Below are 17,230 nucleotides of genomic sequence, written 5' to 3' on the forward strand. Positions count from 1 at the left end.
GTACTCGACAAAGCGTCGTCGGAGGTTGTAGTGTCGGCTGTCGGTCCTCCGCTGGTTCTTGATCCGCAGGCGGGCGAGCTGTCGGGCTTCTTCGGCGCGCTGGAGATAGCTAGCGACGTCGAGATTTTCTTCGTCAGTGACGTGGGGCAGCATGGCGTCGAGCGTCGTCGTCGGATTCCTGCCGTAAACCAGCTTAAACGGCGTGATCTGTGTTGTTTCTTGCACCGCCGTGTTGTAAGCGAATGTTACGTATGGCAGGACGGCATCCCACGTCTTGTGTTCGACGTCGACGTACATCGCTAGCATGTCGGCGAGGGTCTTATTCAGCCGCTCCGTAAGACCATTCGTCTGCGGGTGGTAGGCCGTTGTCCTCCTGTGCCTTGTCTGACTGTAGTTCAGAATGGCTTGAGTGAGCTCCGCTGTAAAGGCCGTTCCTCTGTCGGTGATGAGGACTTCTGGGGCGCCATGTCGCAGCAGGATGTTTTCGACAAAGAATTTCGCCACTTCGGCTGCGCTACCTTTCGGCAGTGCTTTAGTTTCAGCGAAGCGGGTGAGGTAGTCCGTCGCCACGACGATCCACTTATTTCCGGTTGTTGACGTCGGAAAGGGTCCCAGCAAGTCCATCCCGATCTGCTGGAATGGTCGGCAAGGAGGCTTGATTGGCTGTAGTAATCCGGCTGGCCTTGTCGGCGGTGTCTTGCGTCGCTGACAGTCGCGGCATGTCTTGACGTAACGGGCGACATCGGCGGTTAGGCGCGGCCAGTAATACCTTTCTTGTATCCTCGATAGCGTCCGGGAGAAACCGAGGTGCCCAGCGGTCGGATCGTCATGTAGGGCGTGCAGTACTTCTGGACGTAGCGCCGACAAAACAACAAGAAGGTAGTTGGCGCGGACTGGTGAGAAGTTCTTCTTCACGAGTAGGTTGTTTTGAAGCGTGAACGAAGATAATCCACGCTTAAATGCCTTTGGGACAACGTCGGTGTGCCCTTCCAAATGCTCGATTAGGGCTTTTAGCTCCGAGTCACCTCGTTGCTGTTCGGCGAAGTCTTCCGCGCTTATTATTCCAAGGAAGGCGTCGTCATCCCCGTCATCTTGCGGCGGCGGGTCAATGCGGGCGCGGGATAGGCAATCGGCATCTGAGTGTTTTCTTCCGGACCTGTAGGTTACAGTGATGTCGTATTCTTGTAGCCTGAGGCTCCACCGTGCCAGCCGTCCTGAAGGGTCTTTTAGGTTGGCTAGCCAACACAACGCGTGATGATCGCTGACCACCTTGAATGGCCTGCCATAAAGGTAAGGGCGAAATTTCGCTGTGGCCCAAACGATGGCGAGGCATTCCTTTTCGGTTGTAGAATAATTGCCTTCTGCTTTTGACAATGATCGGCTAGCGTAAGCTATCACGTGTTCATGTCCATCTTTTCTCTGGACTAGGACGGCACCGAGGCCTAGGCTGCTGGCGTCAGTGTGTATTTCGGTATCGGCGTGCTCGTCGAAGTGCGCAAGTATGGGCGGCGACTGCATGCGTCGTTTGAGTTCTTTAAATGCGTCGGCCTGTGGCGTTTCCCACTTGAACTCGACGTCACATTTAGTTAGCTGTGTCAGCGGCTCAGCGATGCGTGAAAAATCCTTGACAAATCGCCTGTAGTAGGCACACATGCCAAGAAATCTACGCACTGCCTTCTTGTCGGTGGGCTGCGGGAACTTTGCAATGGCAGCTGTTTTCTGCGGGTCGGGGCGTACTCCGGATTTGCTGATGACGTGGCCTAGGAATAGAAGCTCATCGTAAGCAAAGCGGCATTTTTCTGGCTTCAGAGTGAGCCCTGATGACTTGATGGCCTCTAGTACTGTGGCAAGCCGCCTAAGGTGATCGTCAAAACTTTCGGCGAATACAACGACGTCATCCAAGTAAACGAGACAGGTCTGCCACTTCAATCCTGCTAAAACCGTGGCCATCACGCGCTGGAACGTTGCAGGCGCCGAGCACAGTCCAAATGGCATAACCTTGAACTCGTAGAGGCCGTCTGGGGTGATGAAGGCGGTCTTTTCACGATCTCTTTCGTCGACTTCTATTTGCCAATAGCCAGACTTGAGGTCCATCGAGGAGAAGTATTTAGCATTGCAGAGCCGATCCAATGCGTCGTCTATCCGTGGGAGAGGGTATACGTCCTTCTTCGTGATCTTGTTCAGACGACGATAATCGACGCAGAAACGAAGGGTTCCATCCTTTTTCTTCACCAGCACAACAGGAGATGCCCACGGGCTTTTCGACGGCTGGATGATGTCGTCGCGCAGCATTTCGTCGACTTGTTCTCTTATAGCTTCACGTTCTCGCGGGGAAACTCGGTAAGGGCTCTGGCGAAGTGGTCGAGCGTACTCCTCGGTGATTATGCGATGCTTGGCGACTGGTGTTTGTCGAATCCTCGATGACGTCGAAAAGCAGCCTTTGTATCGCCGGAGCAGACTTCTGAGCTGCTGTTGCTTAATCACGGGGAGACTTGGATTAATGTCGTAGTCTGGTTCGGCAACCATGGTCGTCGGGGTAGATGCGGCGGATTCCGAGAGGACAAACGCATTGCTGTTTTCCAGAATTTCCTCGATGTATGCGATCGTCGTGCCCTTGTTGATGTGCTTGAACTCCTGGCTGAAGTTTGTCAGCAACACTTTCGTGTTTCCTCCGTGCAGTCGAGCGATCCCTCTTGCGACGCATTTCACGGTCTAGCAGTAGACGTTGGTCGCCTTCGATGACACCTTCTACGTCAGCGGGTGTTTCGGTGCCGACCGAAATAACAATGCTGGAGCGAGGCGGGATGCTCACTTGATCTTCGAGCACACTCAAGGCGTGGTGAGTACGAGGGTTCTCCGACGGTATCGCATGGTCTTCCGACAGAGTTATTGACTTCGACTTCAGGTCGATGACTGCGCCGTGTTGGTTGAGGAAGTCCATACCGAGAATGACGTCTCGTGAACACTGTTGGAGGATAACGAAGGTGACAGGGTAAGTCCGGTCGTGAATGGTAATTCTTGCCGTGCACAGTCCAGTCGGCGTTATGAGGTGTCCTCCGGTGGTACGAATTTGAGGGCCTTCCCACGTAGTCTTAACTTTCTTCAACTGGGCGGCGATGTGTCCACTCATGACGGAGTAATCAGCCCCTGTGTCGACTAAGGCAGTGACTGCGTGGCCGTCGAGAAGCACGTCGAGGTCGGTGGCTCTTTGTCTTGCATTACAGTTCGGTCTTGGCGTCGGATCACGACTGCGTCGCGTTGACTTGTGGCTGGTATGTGACGTCGTCAGGTCGTCTTTCGTCATCGCATTCTTTCCTTCCAGACTTCGTCGGGACGGCGGCGTGTCGTTATGTCGTCGAGGTAGTTTCTTCGGCGTCTTCGTCGGCGGCGGAGGATCTTCGACAGTTCGACGGACAGCAACCGCACCTCCATCGGTTGCTGCTTTTAGTTTTCCGGATATGGGCTCGCTGACCGGCCCCGAGCTGGGCCAGTGTATGGTCGGCGCTGCGGCGACAGGTAGCGGCCTGGTGATGGTGAACGCGATGGTCGTCCAGAGCTCCACTGAGTAGCCACGAGGTAGTCAGCGATATCGCGAGGGCGTTCACCTTGCTGCGGGCGCGGAGCGTTGACGGCGAAACCTCGCAGTCCCATTTCCCGGTATGGACATCGTCGGTAGACGTGACCCGCTTCCCCGCAGTGGTAGCAGAGCGGGCGGTGGTCAGGAGCGCGCCAAACGTCGGTCTTCCTCGGGTAGCTCCGCTGGGCGGCGGGTGGGCGAGCTGTCGGCGGCGGCGGCGGTGGTCGACGGAATTGCGGCGTTACAGGGCCCTGGGGCGGTCGCTGAGGAGGGCCTTGACGGCGTACGACGGCGGCGTAGGTCATCGCTTCGGGTTGGGGTTGTGGTAATTGAGGTTGCACCTCCGGAACTCCAAGCGACCGCTGAACCTCATCTTTGACGATGTCAGCGATCGAGGCCACTTGAGGCTGCGACGAAGGGAAGATCTTCTGAAGCTCCTCTCGTACGACTGCCCTGATAGCCTCGCGCAGGTCTTCGGAGGCCAGTGATTGAGCTCCGGCATAGTTTGTAGCGTTGGTGCGGCGGTCGAATTGCCGGTTTCGCATCTCGAGTGTCTTCTCGATGCTAGTGGCCTCGCGAAGAAACTCGTCGACAGTCTTTGGTGGGTTTCGTACCATACCGGCGAAAAGTTCCTCCTTAACACCACGCATTAGTAGCAGGACTTTCTTTTCCTCGGACACTTCCGGGTCGGCGGGGCGGAATAGGCGGCGCATTTCTTCTGTAAAAATCGTGGTGGTCTCGTTGGGCAGCTGCACTCGGGTTTCCAGTAGTGCTTGGGCTCGTTCTCGTCGTACGACGCTTGTGAATGTCTGCAGGAAGCCGCTTCGGAAAAGGTCCCAGGTCGTTAACGTGGCTTCTCTGTTCTCGAACCACGTCCTGGCAGCGTCTTCCAATGCGAAGAAGACATGTCGCAGTTTGTCGTCGCTGTTCCAGCTGTTAAATGCAGCGACCCTCTCGTACGTCTCGAGCCAGGTTTCCGGGTCCTCGAATGTTGAACCGCGGAACGTGGGGGGCTCCCTGGGCTGCTGCAGCACGACGGGGGATGCTGGGGCTGCCATTGGGGTGGACTTGGTGGCAATCTTTCTGGTCGTCTCGGGCAAAAGTCCGTGCTCCGGGGGCAGTTGTTGAAGACGGCGGCTTGCTCGATGGTCCGGGACTGCGTTGGTGTTGTCTTTGCGTTCCGGGCTTGGATCACGGCTTGTCGGGGGCGTCCGGCACATGGACCAAAAGCACCTCCACCAGATGTCACGTGGTGGTGACGTGAAGAACACAGTAGCAATTCTGTGATAGACAAAACTAACTTTTATTGGGCGAACCTGTGCCCACAAAACAGGCTACACTTATAGCACAACGATAGCGGCGAACACGGTCGACGATCGTCGAAAAATCTGATCAGCGGTTCAAGCGCGTCGGCTTTTATACACAATCGTCGAATGTTCCAGACTAATCGTTGGGACCCGCGTGCCTTCCATAAAGTTCTACATCTTTCGCGTCAGGCGAATAAATCAGATAACACAAGGTTCGGCAACAACAGACTGCGGATAGAAGCATTGATAACTTTCCAGAATCTTCGGATACATGCAAGCGCGTCCCGCGCTGTGCGATAAGATTTGTTAGGCGGTGAAACCTGGTCGCCCGATAAATATAAATACACGTGTCAATATTAACAATCACATGGGCACTTTGAATCTAGCAAGTTGAACATTTTTCACTTGCATGCAAGAGTAACTAGTTGATGTAATGACAAGTGAATGCCGGCACACAAATACATTAGCTGGGAGAAGTCTAATTACTACTTTTTTGCCCATACCCATCCCCAATGATAGCTTGCTATCGATGGTTGCACATGCATATTTTGCCACTCTCCGAGCGCTCTTGGACAACTGGTGCCATCTAAGGCGTTGAACTAAACCATTTCTTCAGTTTCAACTTTTCCATTTCCCTTTTCCACGGTGCAGTGATATTTAAGGTGCCTCCAGAGCTCAGGCATAGTTGGAAGAGGAAGTCGGAATACACGGAAAGACAGGAAGGCAGGCATAGTCGGGGTCACAAGTGTTCTTAGTTCCCAAGATGGCATAGATCTTGCGCACCACTCTTCCACGGAAGCATCGCATTTCTGCTCATTGTGATGCATCTCTGTGCGAGTCAGTGCTGAGCAGCACTGACATGAAAGGCAACTTCAGTTCGTCAGCTTTCGGCACAGAATTTTGCTTTCTTCTCCAAACTGCCTCATTGCTGCCATGGGCTGATATAGAGATATCCTGCATCTTCTGTAGGTCACAGTTCTTATCTCCAGGGTGTTGACATCCTTCAATCAGGATCGCCATATGAGGAAATGAGTTTTGTGCCAAAAGACGGCCTGGCATTGACTTCTGCACTGGGGTAGAGCTAATCACAAGTACCAATGCTTCTGTATATGTCTCAGGGAATTGCTTACATATTAAGCCGATATTTGCTGGAATATTACACAGATCTCTTGCATTGACAATGTATATGCCTAAATATTTTACAGTGATGCTGTCTATGGCTACCCTCTGGAAAAATCGTGGTGGCGAACAGAAAATGCCTTGAGGCAAAGCTAACTTTCATGCGAATGCTCTAATAACTCTCAATCTAATGTAGGTATCTTGAAAAATATCATAAAGAAAGACTCTATCAAAGACGGCTCTATCATTACATCGTTACTTGTCATAATTGGTTCACAGTGAAGTAGAAAGCATTACAGAATTCCTGTCTGCTGTCAATACATAGTCATCTACTGATGGAGTATGGTTACAGCAAACGGCTGTAACTCTTTTTTCATTCAGACTATCTCGAAATAAATTAAGTAACAATTAGCCACTAAGGCAACTCTAACATTACACCGAGTTTCATTTACTTTACCAAATTACGTAGCTGACGGTGAAGTTGTAAAAGTTTTGAAAATCCCGTCTGCTGTCAACACATGGGCTTCTACGGGAGGGAAATGGACAGCCCCTTTGTTTGTCCGCTAGAACAAAACTCTGGTCCTTCCAGGTTTTATTCAGCTAATTAGCTAGGAAGTAAGCTCAATTGCAAATTATAGACAAACATGTTTTGCTTTGTGCACTCCTTTGGACTGCACCCTGGTCAACACATATTGTTGAGGCTTGGCTTAACAGCCACCTGCGTCTGAACGGTGCTCCGTCGCAGCTGTGCCAGCGGCACCTGCGTCTCCGGAGTGGCATCGTGAAAAAGAGCCGTTGGCAGTGTGTCACAGCGACCACAAGGCCATGATCACTTGGATGACAAGATAAGGAGACAACAAATGATTGTGTATTTATTTGTACTTTACGTAAGTGACATATACATACATAACTATCTGTATAGTTGCATAACAACATGAATTACACCACCATAGCAGCTTCACAGGGTGGAATGGCCCCTCATTTTTTCTGTGTTCTCTCTGTGTGAAGCAACATTGATGTTTTTATATTACTTTTTCTTTTTCATTACAAAATTTCTAGGTAGACATTGTGGGGTCTGATGTGGGATTCTCACACCGTACTCTTGGGACAAAGGAACGACAACGCAGTAGTGCAAACAATCACAAGGGCATTTATAGCACCTTTCATAGATCAATGCCCGCTAGCCGAGTTGCTATCCACAAAACATGCCGATGGGCGCGCGACAAATCTAGAAGTCCGACTCACCGCAACTGGAAGCGAGCGAATATGTTCGCCCCATGCTGGATCCCAACGCCTGGTCGTTCGCGTGTATGGTCACCCGAATCGTGGCGCGTTCGAGGGCGGCCACGCGAGGTGGTCTCGCAGAAGCATGGGTCGGCGCGCACGCGGGAGACGTCCCCGCCGTGCGCCGACCCGCCGGAAAAGAGGGTCGCTGCACGTGCGGCACGGCACGTCCGTCCCACTTGCTGTCTCGAACCCAAGAGAGAGCGCCTTGTCTCTCCCGCACCCAGGTAGCCCCGCAACAGCTAGCAGCAGCGCAACACTAGCGCCATCTCTCGGACTGCGCTTCAACCACATCGACCGCGCGGACGTCACGCAGGCCACGCGGCGAAGCGGGAGAACAGGAGACGCGCTATGCGGGAAACACATCAGGGGACGCGCGAGAGTCACGCATCCCCACAATATATTTTTGTATAGTCGTTTATTAAACATGTTATTTGGGGCTAGTACCGTAGGAAAGAGAATTTCTTCCTGTACAGTTTGATGCCATACACTTAAGTATCAAGCATGCACCATCAGAGGAAAAAAATGTTTACTAGACTACCTGAAAACCACTGCTTTTCCCACGGGCAGAAAGTGTTAGCAATTGCGATTGGCCACCCTATAAATTACGAGTTACCCTTCATGGATTGATTCATGGTCGTGTTGCGAACAATATACACATGCACAAGAAGTGGTGGACTGAACTTTGTGCCTGCCTTCTCCATTTTGAGGTTCCGTGATGCAGCTTTATCACATGTTTATGGCACATAGCAAGCATACACTTAGCAAGGCGAATAATCATATAATTTGATACTGGAGTTGGTGCCATCACATTACTGTAACATCATGACACGTGTGAAATTTACTGATGCTATGCAACAACATGGCTAGGTACGGTGGTGTCGCTCTTTTAAAAAAAAAAGGAATAAGGGTGCTGCACCCGTTTCTTCCGACTGTGCTCACACGTGACAGCCGCAGCGAGCGGGTGTATTGCGACGTCATAATTTATTTTATTTTATTTATTTATTTATTTATTTATTTATTTATTTATTTATTTATTTATTTATTTATTTATTTATTTATTCAAAAGAACCTTACAGGCCCAATTTTGGTATTGAAACTGAAACTGGTTAGTACAAACACATATACTGAATTGTTTAAAATACCCTAGCTCTTGCTAGTATCTTTCTAAGGCTGAGAAGGCATGACCATTAATTTACCACCCACACAAAAAAAGAAAGCACACATGACAAGCCGAATATGCTATGTCAGTATATTCCTTGAAGTATGCAATGTCCCTTATTTTATTAAAGTTGAGCATTCTGGTAGAACCATTGTGCAAGGAAATAGTGCAAGGAAGATGACAATTTGGGCTAAAATGACAGAACAAGCGCTAACTTAAAACTAAAGCACTCATTTTACCTGCCTTCACGGTAACTTGAAAACAAAGGGCGAATCATGGCACACCGCTCACCTTCAAAGCACGAACATATTCGGGACCACACTGCTGCGCCCTCAGAAGAGAGAGAAACCAAATGCGGAAGCAAAAACGGGCGCCACCGCTCATGCGCCTGCACAAGGGTAGACATGATTTTTCAAGGGATTCTATTTTACTGTTTAGTAGGGCTATCGAAGGCTGGCTAACACACACGGGGCCATTCTTTTGTGTATGTGTACAAACTTGTCATAATTTCTGTTCTTGTAAGTACCGCTGTGCGCATTGTAGTGGCATCAATGCACCAGCGACATGAGGCAGCTGCAAGAGGGAGGGGGACAGCCTTGAGAATGTCACTGGTCACATGACTGTTCCTTTTGTATTAAGCATGAAATGCTTTTAGCTCTCGTTGTCAGCGACCTTCAAGTGACCTTGAGCCAAAAGCCAGAGCCATCATCCGGGCACTGAAACGAGAACATCCGGGCAAGTTGTGAGAACAAAATGAAATCTTCCCACCCTTTGTACAGGACCACATTACATACTCTAGTTACTCCCAAACAACTTACAAAAAATATTGCTTCCGAGTTCTTCCTAATGTTCATTCACAATATCACTCAAGCTGTAACTTCTAGTATGCTCAAGTTTTATTTGTCATTTCCAATACCGACATTTCAGAATGCAGATACAGGGCACTGTACATTTGATTGTCATCTTTACACGATGAGACAGATTTGCCTGTGCTCTTTTCGATGCCAGCAGTCCGCGAGGCCCGCGGCGGGTCCGGCAGCCTGGCAGCGCCTAAGCTGGTAGCGTCCGGCATGCCGCGGATGGCCGTTGGACCGAGACGAGACTTGCAATGAGGCTCTGTCTGTGACAAGAAAGTATTGTGCCCACATAGACCAGTGCACACTATGGCGTGGGGCATTGTGGTGTGGCGGGGTGTGCCGTTGTGAACATGTACTGCATCCATTCTAATATTGTGACTAGTATCATCTCCACCAATCTACTTTGCCGGTTGCCATTTCATGCTTGATGTACTCTTGATTACGGGAGAGTTAGTAATTTTTTGCATTTGCATTGTGATTTGTATTTACAGGCTTGGCATGGCACCCAATCCACGAGTGCCTGTTTGCCAGTGGCGGTTCTGACGGTGCCGTCATGTTCTGGATGGTTGGGTGAGCTGACCTCCCTTAGTGCACATGTGGGCAGCATTCTGTGAGACGACAGCAATGTGGTCTCTGTAAATCCAGGTCTGTGGGAAGATACACTGAGCCTTCCAACAGCCAGGGTAATTGTTCTGTGTGCATTTAGTCAAGCTGTGCTCAGAAAATGATAGTACACACAAAAAGGCCCTGTATGGTTTGTGCTTAGACATGCCGGTATTCAGAACTGTGCTTCATTTGGGCAATTTGGTCTCCTAAGGATATTGGTGGTTGTCATTTGATTTGACCGCACTTTTAACCTAACCTTAGTGAATAGATTACAGTGACATAGTCCAACATGACTAGTTGCTGGGCTAGTTGATTGCGCTTCTTCATCTCTCCTCTTCACTGTGGGCTGATATCTTTACAAAAAATAAAAGTGATTCTAGTGCTAGCCTCCGTCCTTGTGTTTTGACTGACGATTGTAGGGCTACTTGTGTGACCGAGTTGCTAGGTGCCCCATTTGCACGAATGTAACATGCTCCTAGATTCTGGGAAAAAATGGGTCCGAAAATTGCCTGTGCATTAAAATCAGATACAAAAACAAAATCATGTTTGCAGCGTTGGCAACGGCTTACCATCGTTTCCATCGTGAGATGACAGCAGAGCATGTTTCCTTGAAGATTGCTGTGGGCTCATTTTTTGCTTGACTACGACCGCTTTCAGAGAGACTACCACTTTTGCGAGATTTCGTGTGTCGGCTTATACGGCCCACAACATGCTCCCTGGCGTTGCGCCATGCTTGCTATCTATGCAGAGTGCCAGGGACGCTCTCGGATTCACATTTCGGCAAGGCTGGTGCAGAGTCACCTAAAATCATGTGAAAACGATATTAGTATCTCTAGAAGTGATCACTCGAGAATACCCCCTTGTGTGCTTGGTATCTGTGACCATTTGTATTTTGTTTTATTTGTGTATTTTGTTACATGTCATTATTTTGTATAACTGGATTCTGTAACGCACAAAGCTCGCACCATTTCATGTACGTATCTGTTCCTCCTATGTATCACCTATTCAGGTGCCTTTACGGGTACATATTGCGAAATTAAAAAAATAATGAAGCACAAATGGCAACGACAGTGCACCACCGGCTTCATTATGGAAGCAATTTTTTTTAATTGTTTCTCTTCTGTGTAGGTAAATTCTGCAAGTCTTATTTTATCTGATTGCAAATGTGGAGACATGATATGTTTTTCTTTTATAAATTGGGCGCATGTTACATTCACATGAACTTTTATTTTCTGACTTTGAGCCCTCTAAACTTGAGTGCGCATTAAATTCTGGAGCACATTAGACTTGTTTAAATACAATACATATTGAACTCTGGACAGTGCTCAGGACACTTCTGCAGTTCCTTTGTACTCAATTGGAAACTTGGGAAGATGATCTTTTTTTTTTTTTGCATAGCCTAGCCTAACCTAATCTAATGCACTGGAATCAAACTTATCTTAACTCCACTGGAAACAAAGCCAAATAAATGGTGCAGCTTGTCCAAAAATATCCAAATTAAGCAGAATAGTAGTGCTTCCAAGGAAGTGCAAATCAGGCTCATTTGAGTGAAATGACCATTTCACTGTTTACAAATGGCAAGCTTTCTCAAAAGCTTCCAGTTTTACTCACAGAAATATAGTGTCGGCAAAAAAAAGTATGATGAGCTGTAGGTATTTTGTAGAACTATTGTGTGCATATTCCTAACTGTTTGCCTCTGCAGACAAAAATTTAAAGAATGTACAAGTAATTGCAAGATTTTCTGCTAGACTAAATGGTTTAGAACCACATCCAGTGACCTGTGTTTCTCTTTCAAAAACTTTTAAAAAGATTTGGCACTCACAACTCCTTTGTTGTTGATCAAATTTAACAGCAAATTTGCATCCTATGGCCCCAATCATTCAATATATAGCCACTTGGTTTCACCACTCGCCTCCTTTGTCAGTGCTTTGACATGTTGCAAATGCCGGAAGGGATCAGGTCATGTCATAGCCGCCATATGTTGGACACCACTCGCTGTGAGTGACACCGACGAAGGCAACCTAAAAATTTTTTTCTGGACAAACCATGCAAGTAACAATGCAAATAAGTGTTACAGTGAATGATCTGGATGATTACAGTGAAAAGTACAAACCTGTTGTGCAATTTTAGCGAGAATAAAGCAGCAGTATACACAAAAAGAGACGTACACAATTGGAAGGGCCTATTTGACAGCTTTCGGCCACATGGTCATGGTGTACCACAGCGCCGGGCCAACAGGCAGACTCATTCACCCTGGCAGCTTGCAGAGGTCGCACGACCAAGTTTGTTGCAAATGTTCTCGTACACTGAAGTTGCAAAGCGATTGGTCGCGTATAATCGCCTATGGTCACCTTTGGTTGAAAAGCAACTATTTTGGGTCAGTAGCTCTCGGCTTTCCGTTGCAGCAGTGCAGGTGCGATCCCATGACAACCTGAACAGTCGGCGGTGCAGGAACAGGATTGCTTTACGCGCAGGTGCCTGTGTTGCACAGTTTTACATGGCGATGGCAGTGCAAGCAGACAGCATAAATCACGAAGCATTTCGGCTGTGTTTACGGGCGTGCTTGCCGGTGTGAATATCAGTCGCTGTGACTCGCTCCTTGGTCACCAGTCACGGTTGGTCACGTGAACACTGTCAGTCACCGTTGTGAATATACCCTCGAGTTGTTTTTCATAACATGGGACCACCACATCTGCTTTCAGTGACGTAATCAGGCTTCTTTTCATGTCCAAAGCCACGCTATGCTTGACCCGTGTTTTGAATTGGTCGTGTAAAAAGTGTTGTAATTATTTGTGGCACTCTCAAAAAATCAAGGCTGTACTTAATTATGGATCCGAAATAGGCAAACAAAAATGAGGAACGCGACACTTTTCTGTCTGCACTTGGAATTATCCCTTGTTCTCGCTACAGTAAGCCATCCTGTGAGTGCGGTAATACAGCCAGGCCTGCTAAGTGTCGTCATCATCATCAGCAGCAGCCTATCTTATGTCCAGTGCAGGACAAAGGCCTCTCCCTGCAATCTCCAATTACCTCTGTCCTGCGCCAACCGATACCAACTAACACCTGCGAATTTCTAATTTCCTAAGTGTAACTTAAGTGTAATATGTGCCAAACAAGAATAAGGTGTTAAACACTGGTTTGTTGGTTGTACAGTGAAACCTTATTACTAGAAACACCAGATTAGTGAACCTTTCAGATGAACAAACGTTGCAGAAATCCCCTAATGACTGCTTAAGGTTTCAGTGTAAAAATATTTCAGTACTAGTACAAACTTCAGCGTCCTGAACTTTTCAGAATAATGATCGTGATTCAGTTTCTGTATTATGTTAAGAATGCGTCAGTACTACGAATTAATATTCCGAAATCTGGGGATTCTTAGACTCCAGTGTATCCTTCACGGCAGCCGGCCGGAACAGTTGGCTAGCAGACAACAAGGTGCAGAAAGTGGACGCCGTGGCGCTTGGGTTCGGAAACTTCAGATGGCGCCAGAAGAGAAAAATGTGGGACGGGACCCTTTCTTTTTCTCTCTATTGCAGAGGTTACAAAGCATTGGGTTTTACAAGTGCATGCTTCGCCCAGGCAAGTGTCGCCTAGCAACGGAGGCGCGTCTCTCAGCATCTTTCGCGTTTTTTGTGATTGTGCCAGCTACGCACACGTAGAAACTTGACCTCCCTGCTCGTGGCAATCATGCCACATGATAACACTCTGCACTTTTTGGACGGTGTCGTTTACACACACTTCGACTTTAGAATAGTACAGGTGTCCGCCTCTAGCAAGACATTTGCAGTGTCCTCCGCAAGGAATATGAAAAACAAATAAACAAAAAGAAGCATTGTGCTTAGGAGGCGACAAGGAGCTTCCTCTTTTTCGGTGGTTTTCTCCGCATGAGCGTCTTTTTTTTGTGCATGCCACTCTTGCTGGTGTGTGGCAGCGTAAACTATGGAAAATGGCAACAGCGCGGGCTGAGAGCCAACAGTGACGTTTTCAGGGATAGCTCATACTGTGACAACTTGTTTTTGATGGGTGGCATGGTTAATTTTAAGTCATTTACTATAACAACCTTTGAGAATAATGATAATTTGCCGGGGGCCCCTGAAGTTTGTTATATAGAGATTTAACTGTACACTGAAGGATGGAAAACACTGAATACGAGCGTTACAGTGTGTAACAGCTGTGCAGAGGTTCATCATCATCATCATCATCATCAGCCTGGTTACGCCCACTGCAGGGCAAAGGCCTCTCCCATATTTCTCCAACAACCCCGGTCATGTACTAATTGTGGCCATGCCGTCCCTGCAAACTTCTTAATCTCATCCGCCCACCTAACTTTCTGCCGTCCCCTGCTACGCTTCCCTTCCCTTGGAATCCAGTCCGTAACCCTTAATGACCATCGGTTATCTTCCCTCCTCATTACATGTCCTGCCCATGCCCATTTCTTTTTCTTGATTTCAACTAAGATGTCATTAACTCGCGTTTGTTCCCTCACCCAATCTGCTCTTTTCTTATCCCTTAACGTTACACCTATCATTCTTCTTTCCATAGCTCGTTGCGTCGTCCTTAATTTGAGTAGAACCCTCTTCGTAAGCCTCCAGGTTTCTGCTCCGTAGGCAAGTACTGGTAAGACACAGCTATTAAACACTTTTCTTTTGAGGGATAATGGCAACCTGCTGTTCATGATCTGAGAATGCCTGCCAAACGCACCCCAGCCCATTCTTATTCTTCTGATTATTTCTGTCTCATGATCCGGATCCGCAGTCACTACCTGCCCTAAGTAGATATATGCCCTTACGACTTCCAGTGCCTCGCTGCCTATTGTAAACTGCTGTTCTCTTCCGAGGCTGTTAAACATTACTTTAGTTTTCTGCAGATTAATTTTTAGACCCACTCTTCTGCTTTGCCTCTCCAGGTCAGTGAGCATGCATTGCAGTTGGTCCCCTGAGTTACTAAGCAAGGCAATATCATCAGCGAATCGCAAGTTACTAAGGTATTCTCCATTAACTTTTATCCCCATTTCTTCCCAATCCAGGTCTCTGAATACCTCCTGTAAACACGCTGTGAATAGCATTGGAGAGATCGTATCTCCCTGCCTGACGCCTTTCTTTATTGGGATTTTGTTGCTTTCTTTATGGAGGACTACAGTGGCTGTGGAGCCGCTATAGATATTTTTCAGTATTTTTACATATGGCTCGTCTACACCCTGATTCCGTAATGCCTCCATGACTGCTGAGGTTTCGACAGAATCAAATGCTTTTTCGTAATCAATGAAAGCTATATATAAGGGTTGGTTGTATTCCGCACATTTCTCTATCACCTGATTGATAGTGTGTATATGATCTATTGTTGAGTAGCCTTTACGGAATCCTGCCTGGTCCTTTGCTTGACAGAAGTCTAAGGTGTTCCTGATTCTATTCGCGATTACCTTAGTAAATAGTTTGTAGGCAACGGACAGTAAGCTGATCGGTCTATAATTTTTCAAGTCTTTAGCGTCCCCTTTCTTATGGATTAGGATTATGTTAGCGTTTTTCCAAGATTCCGGTACGCTCGACGTTATGAGGCATTGCGTATACAGGGTGGCCAGCTTCTCTAGAACAATCTGCCCACCATCCTTCAGTAAATCTGCTGTTACCTGATCCTCCCCAGCTGCCTTCCCCCTTTGCATATCTCCCAAGGCTTTCTTTACTTCTTCCGGCGTTACCTGTGGGATTTCGAATTCCTCTAGACTGTTTTCTCTTTCATTATTGTCGTGGGTGGCACTGGTACTGTATAAATCTCTATAGAACTCCTCAGCCACTTGTACTATCTCATCCATATTAGTAATGATATTGCCGGCTTTGTCTCTTAACGCATACATCTGATTCTTGCCAATTCCTAGTTTCTTCTTCACTGTTTGTAGGCTTCCTCCGTTCCTGAGAGCATGTTCAATTCTATCCATATTATACTTCCTTATGTCAGCTGTCTTACGCTTGTTGATTAACTTCGAAAGTTCTGTCAGTTCTATTCTAGCTGTAGGGTTAGAGGCTTTCATACATTGGCGTTTCTTGATGAGATCTTTCGTCTCCTGCGATAGTTTACTGGTATCCTGCCTAACGGAGTTACCACCGACTTCCATTGCACACTCCTTAATGATGTCCACAAGATTGTCGTTCATTGCTTCGACACTAAGGTCCTCTTCCTGAGTTAAAGCCGAATACCTGTTCTGAAGCTTGATCTGGAATTCCTCTATTTTTCCCTCTTACCGCTAACTCATTGATCGGCTTCTTATGTACCAGTTTCTTCCGTTCCCTTCTCAGGTCTAGGCTAATTCGAGTTCTTACCATCCTGTGGTCACTGCAGCGCACCTTGCCGAGCACGTCCACATCTTGTATGATGCCAGGGTCAGCGCAGAGTATGAGGTCTATTTCATTTCTAGTCTCGCCGTTCGGGCCCCTCCACGTCCACTTTCTGCTATCCCGCTTGCGGAAGAAGGTATTCATTATCCTCATATTATTCTGTTCCGCAAACTCTACTAATAACTCCCCCCTGATATTCCTAGTGCCTATGCCATATTCCCCCACTGCCTTGTCTCCAGCCTGCTTTTTGCCTACCTTGGCATTAAAGTCACCCATTAGTATAGTGTATTTAGTTTTCACTCTACCCATCGCCGATTCCACGTCTTCATAGAAGCTTTCGACTTCCTGGTCATCATGACTGTATGTAGGGGCGTAGACCTGTACAATTTTCATTTTGTATCTCTTATTAAGTTTCACAACAAGACCTGCCACCCTCTCATTAATGCTATAGAATTCCTGTATGTTACCAGCTATATTCTTATTAATCAGGAATCCGACGCCTAGTTCCCTTCTCTCTGCTAAGCCCCGGTAGCAGAGGATGTGCTCGCTTTTTAGCACTGTATATGCTTCTTTTGGCCTCCTAACTTCACTGAGTCCTATTATATCCCATTTACTGCCCTCTAATTCCTCCAATAGCACTGCTAGACTCGCCTCACTAGATAACGTTCTAGCGTTAAACGTTGCCAGGTTCATATTCCAATGGCGGCCTGTCCGGAGCCAGTGATTCTTAGCACCCTCTGCAGCGTCGCAGGTCTGACCGCCGCCGTGGTCAGTTGCTTCGCAGCTGCTGAGGACTGAGGGCCGGGGTTTGATTGTGTTGTTCATATAGGAGGTTGTGGCCATGTACTGCACCAGGGTGGCCAATCCTGCTCTGGTGAGGGAGTGCGTTACCGGTTCTGGTCACCGGGATCAGGCCACACTCCAGGCCTGTTTATGCAATTTTATCAACACGCGGATTTTTTTTTTTTAAATCCGGTGAAAAATTGCCG

General features: G+C 47.8%; 1 protein-coding gene across 2 annotated transcripts in view; it reads left to right on the plus strand.

Moving 5' to 3' along the window:
- LOC139055839 (pre-mRNA 3' end processing protein WDR33-like) overlaps positions 1–17,230 on the plus strand; it is a 219,083-nt gene that overhangs the window by 109,581 nt on the left and 92,272 nt on the right. For both annotated transcript variants that reach the window (XM_070533385.1, XM_070533386.1), the window contains one exon: positions 9,798–9,876. In XM_070533385.1, the coding sequence (XP_070389486.1) occupies positions 9,798–9,876 (79 nt within the window). The remainder of the gene's footprint in view (positions 1–9,797; positions 9,877–17,230) is intronic.

This window comes from Dermacentor albipictus, chromosome 2, assembly GCF_038994185.2.
Source record: "Dermacentor albipictus isolate Rhodes 1998 colony chromosome 2, USDA_Dalb.pri_finalv2, whole genome shotgun sequence".
Classification (NCBI taxonomy): domain Eukaryota; kingdom Metazoa; phylum Arthropoda; class Arachnida; order Ixodida; family Ixodidae; genus Dermacentor; species Dermacentor albipictus.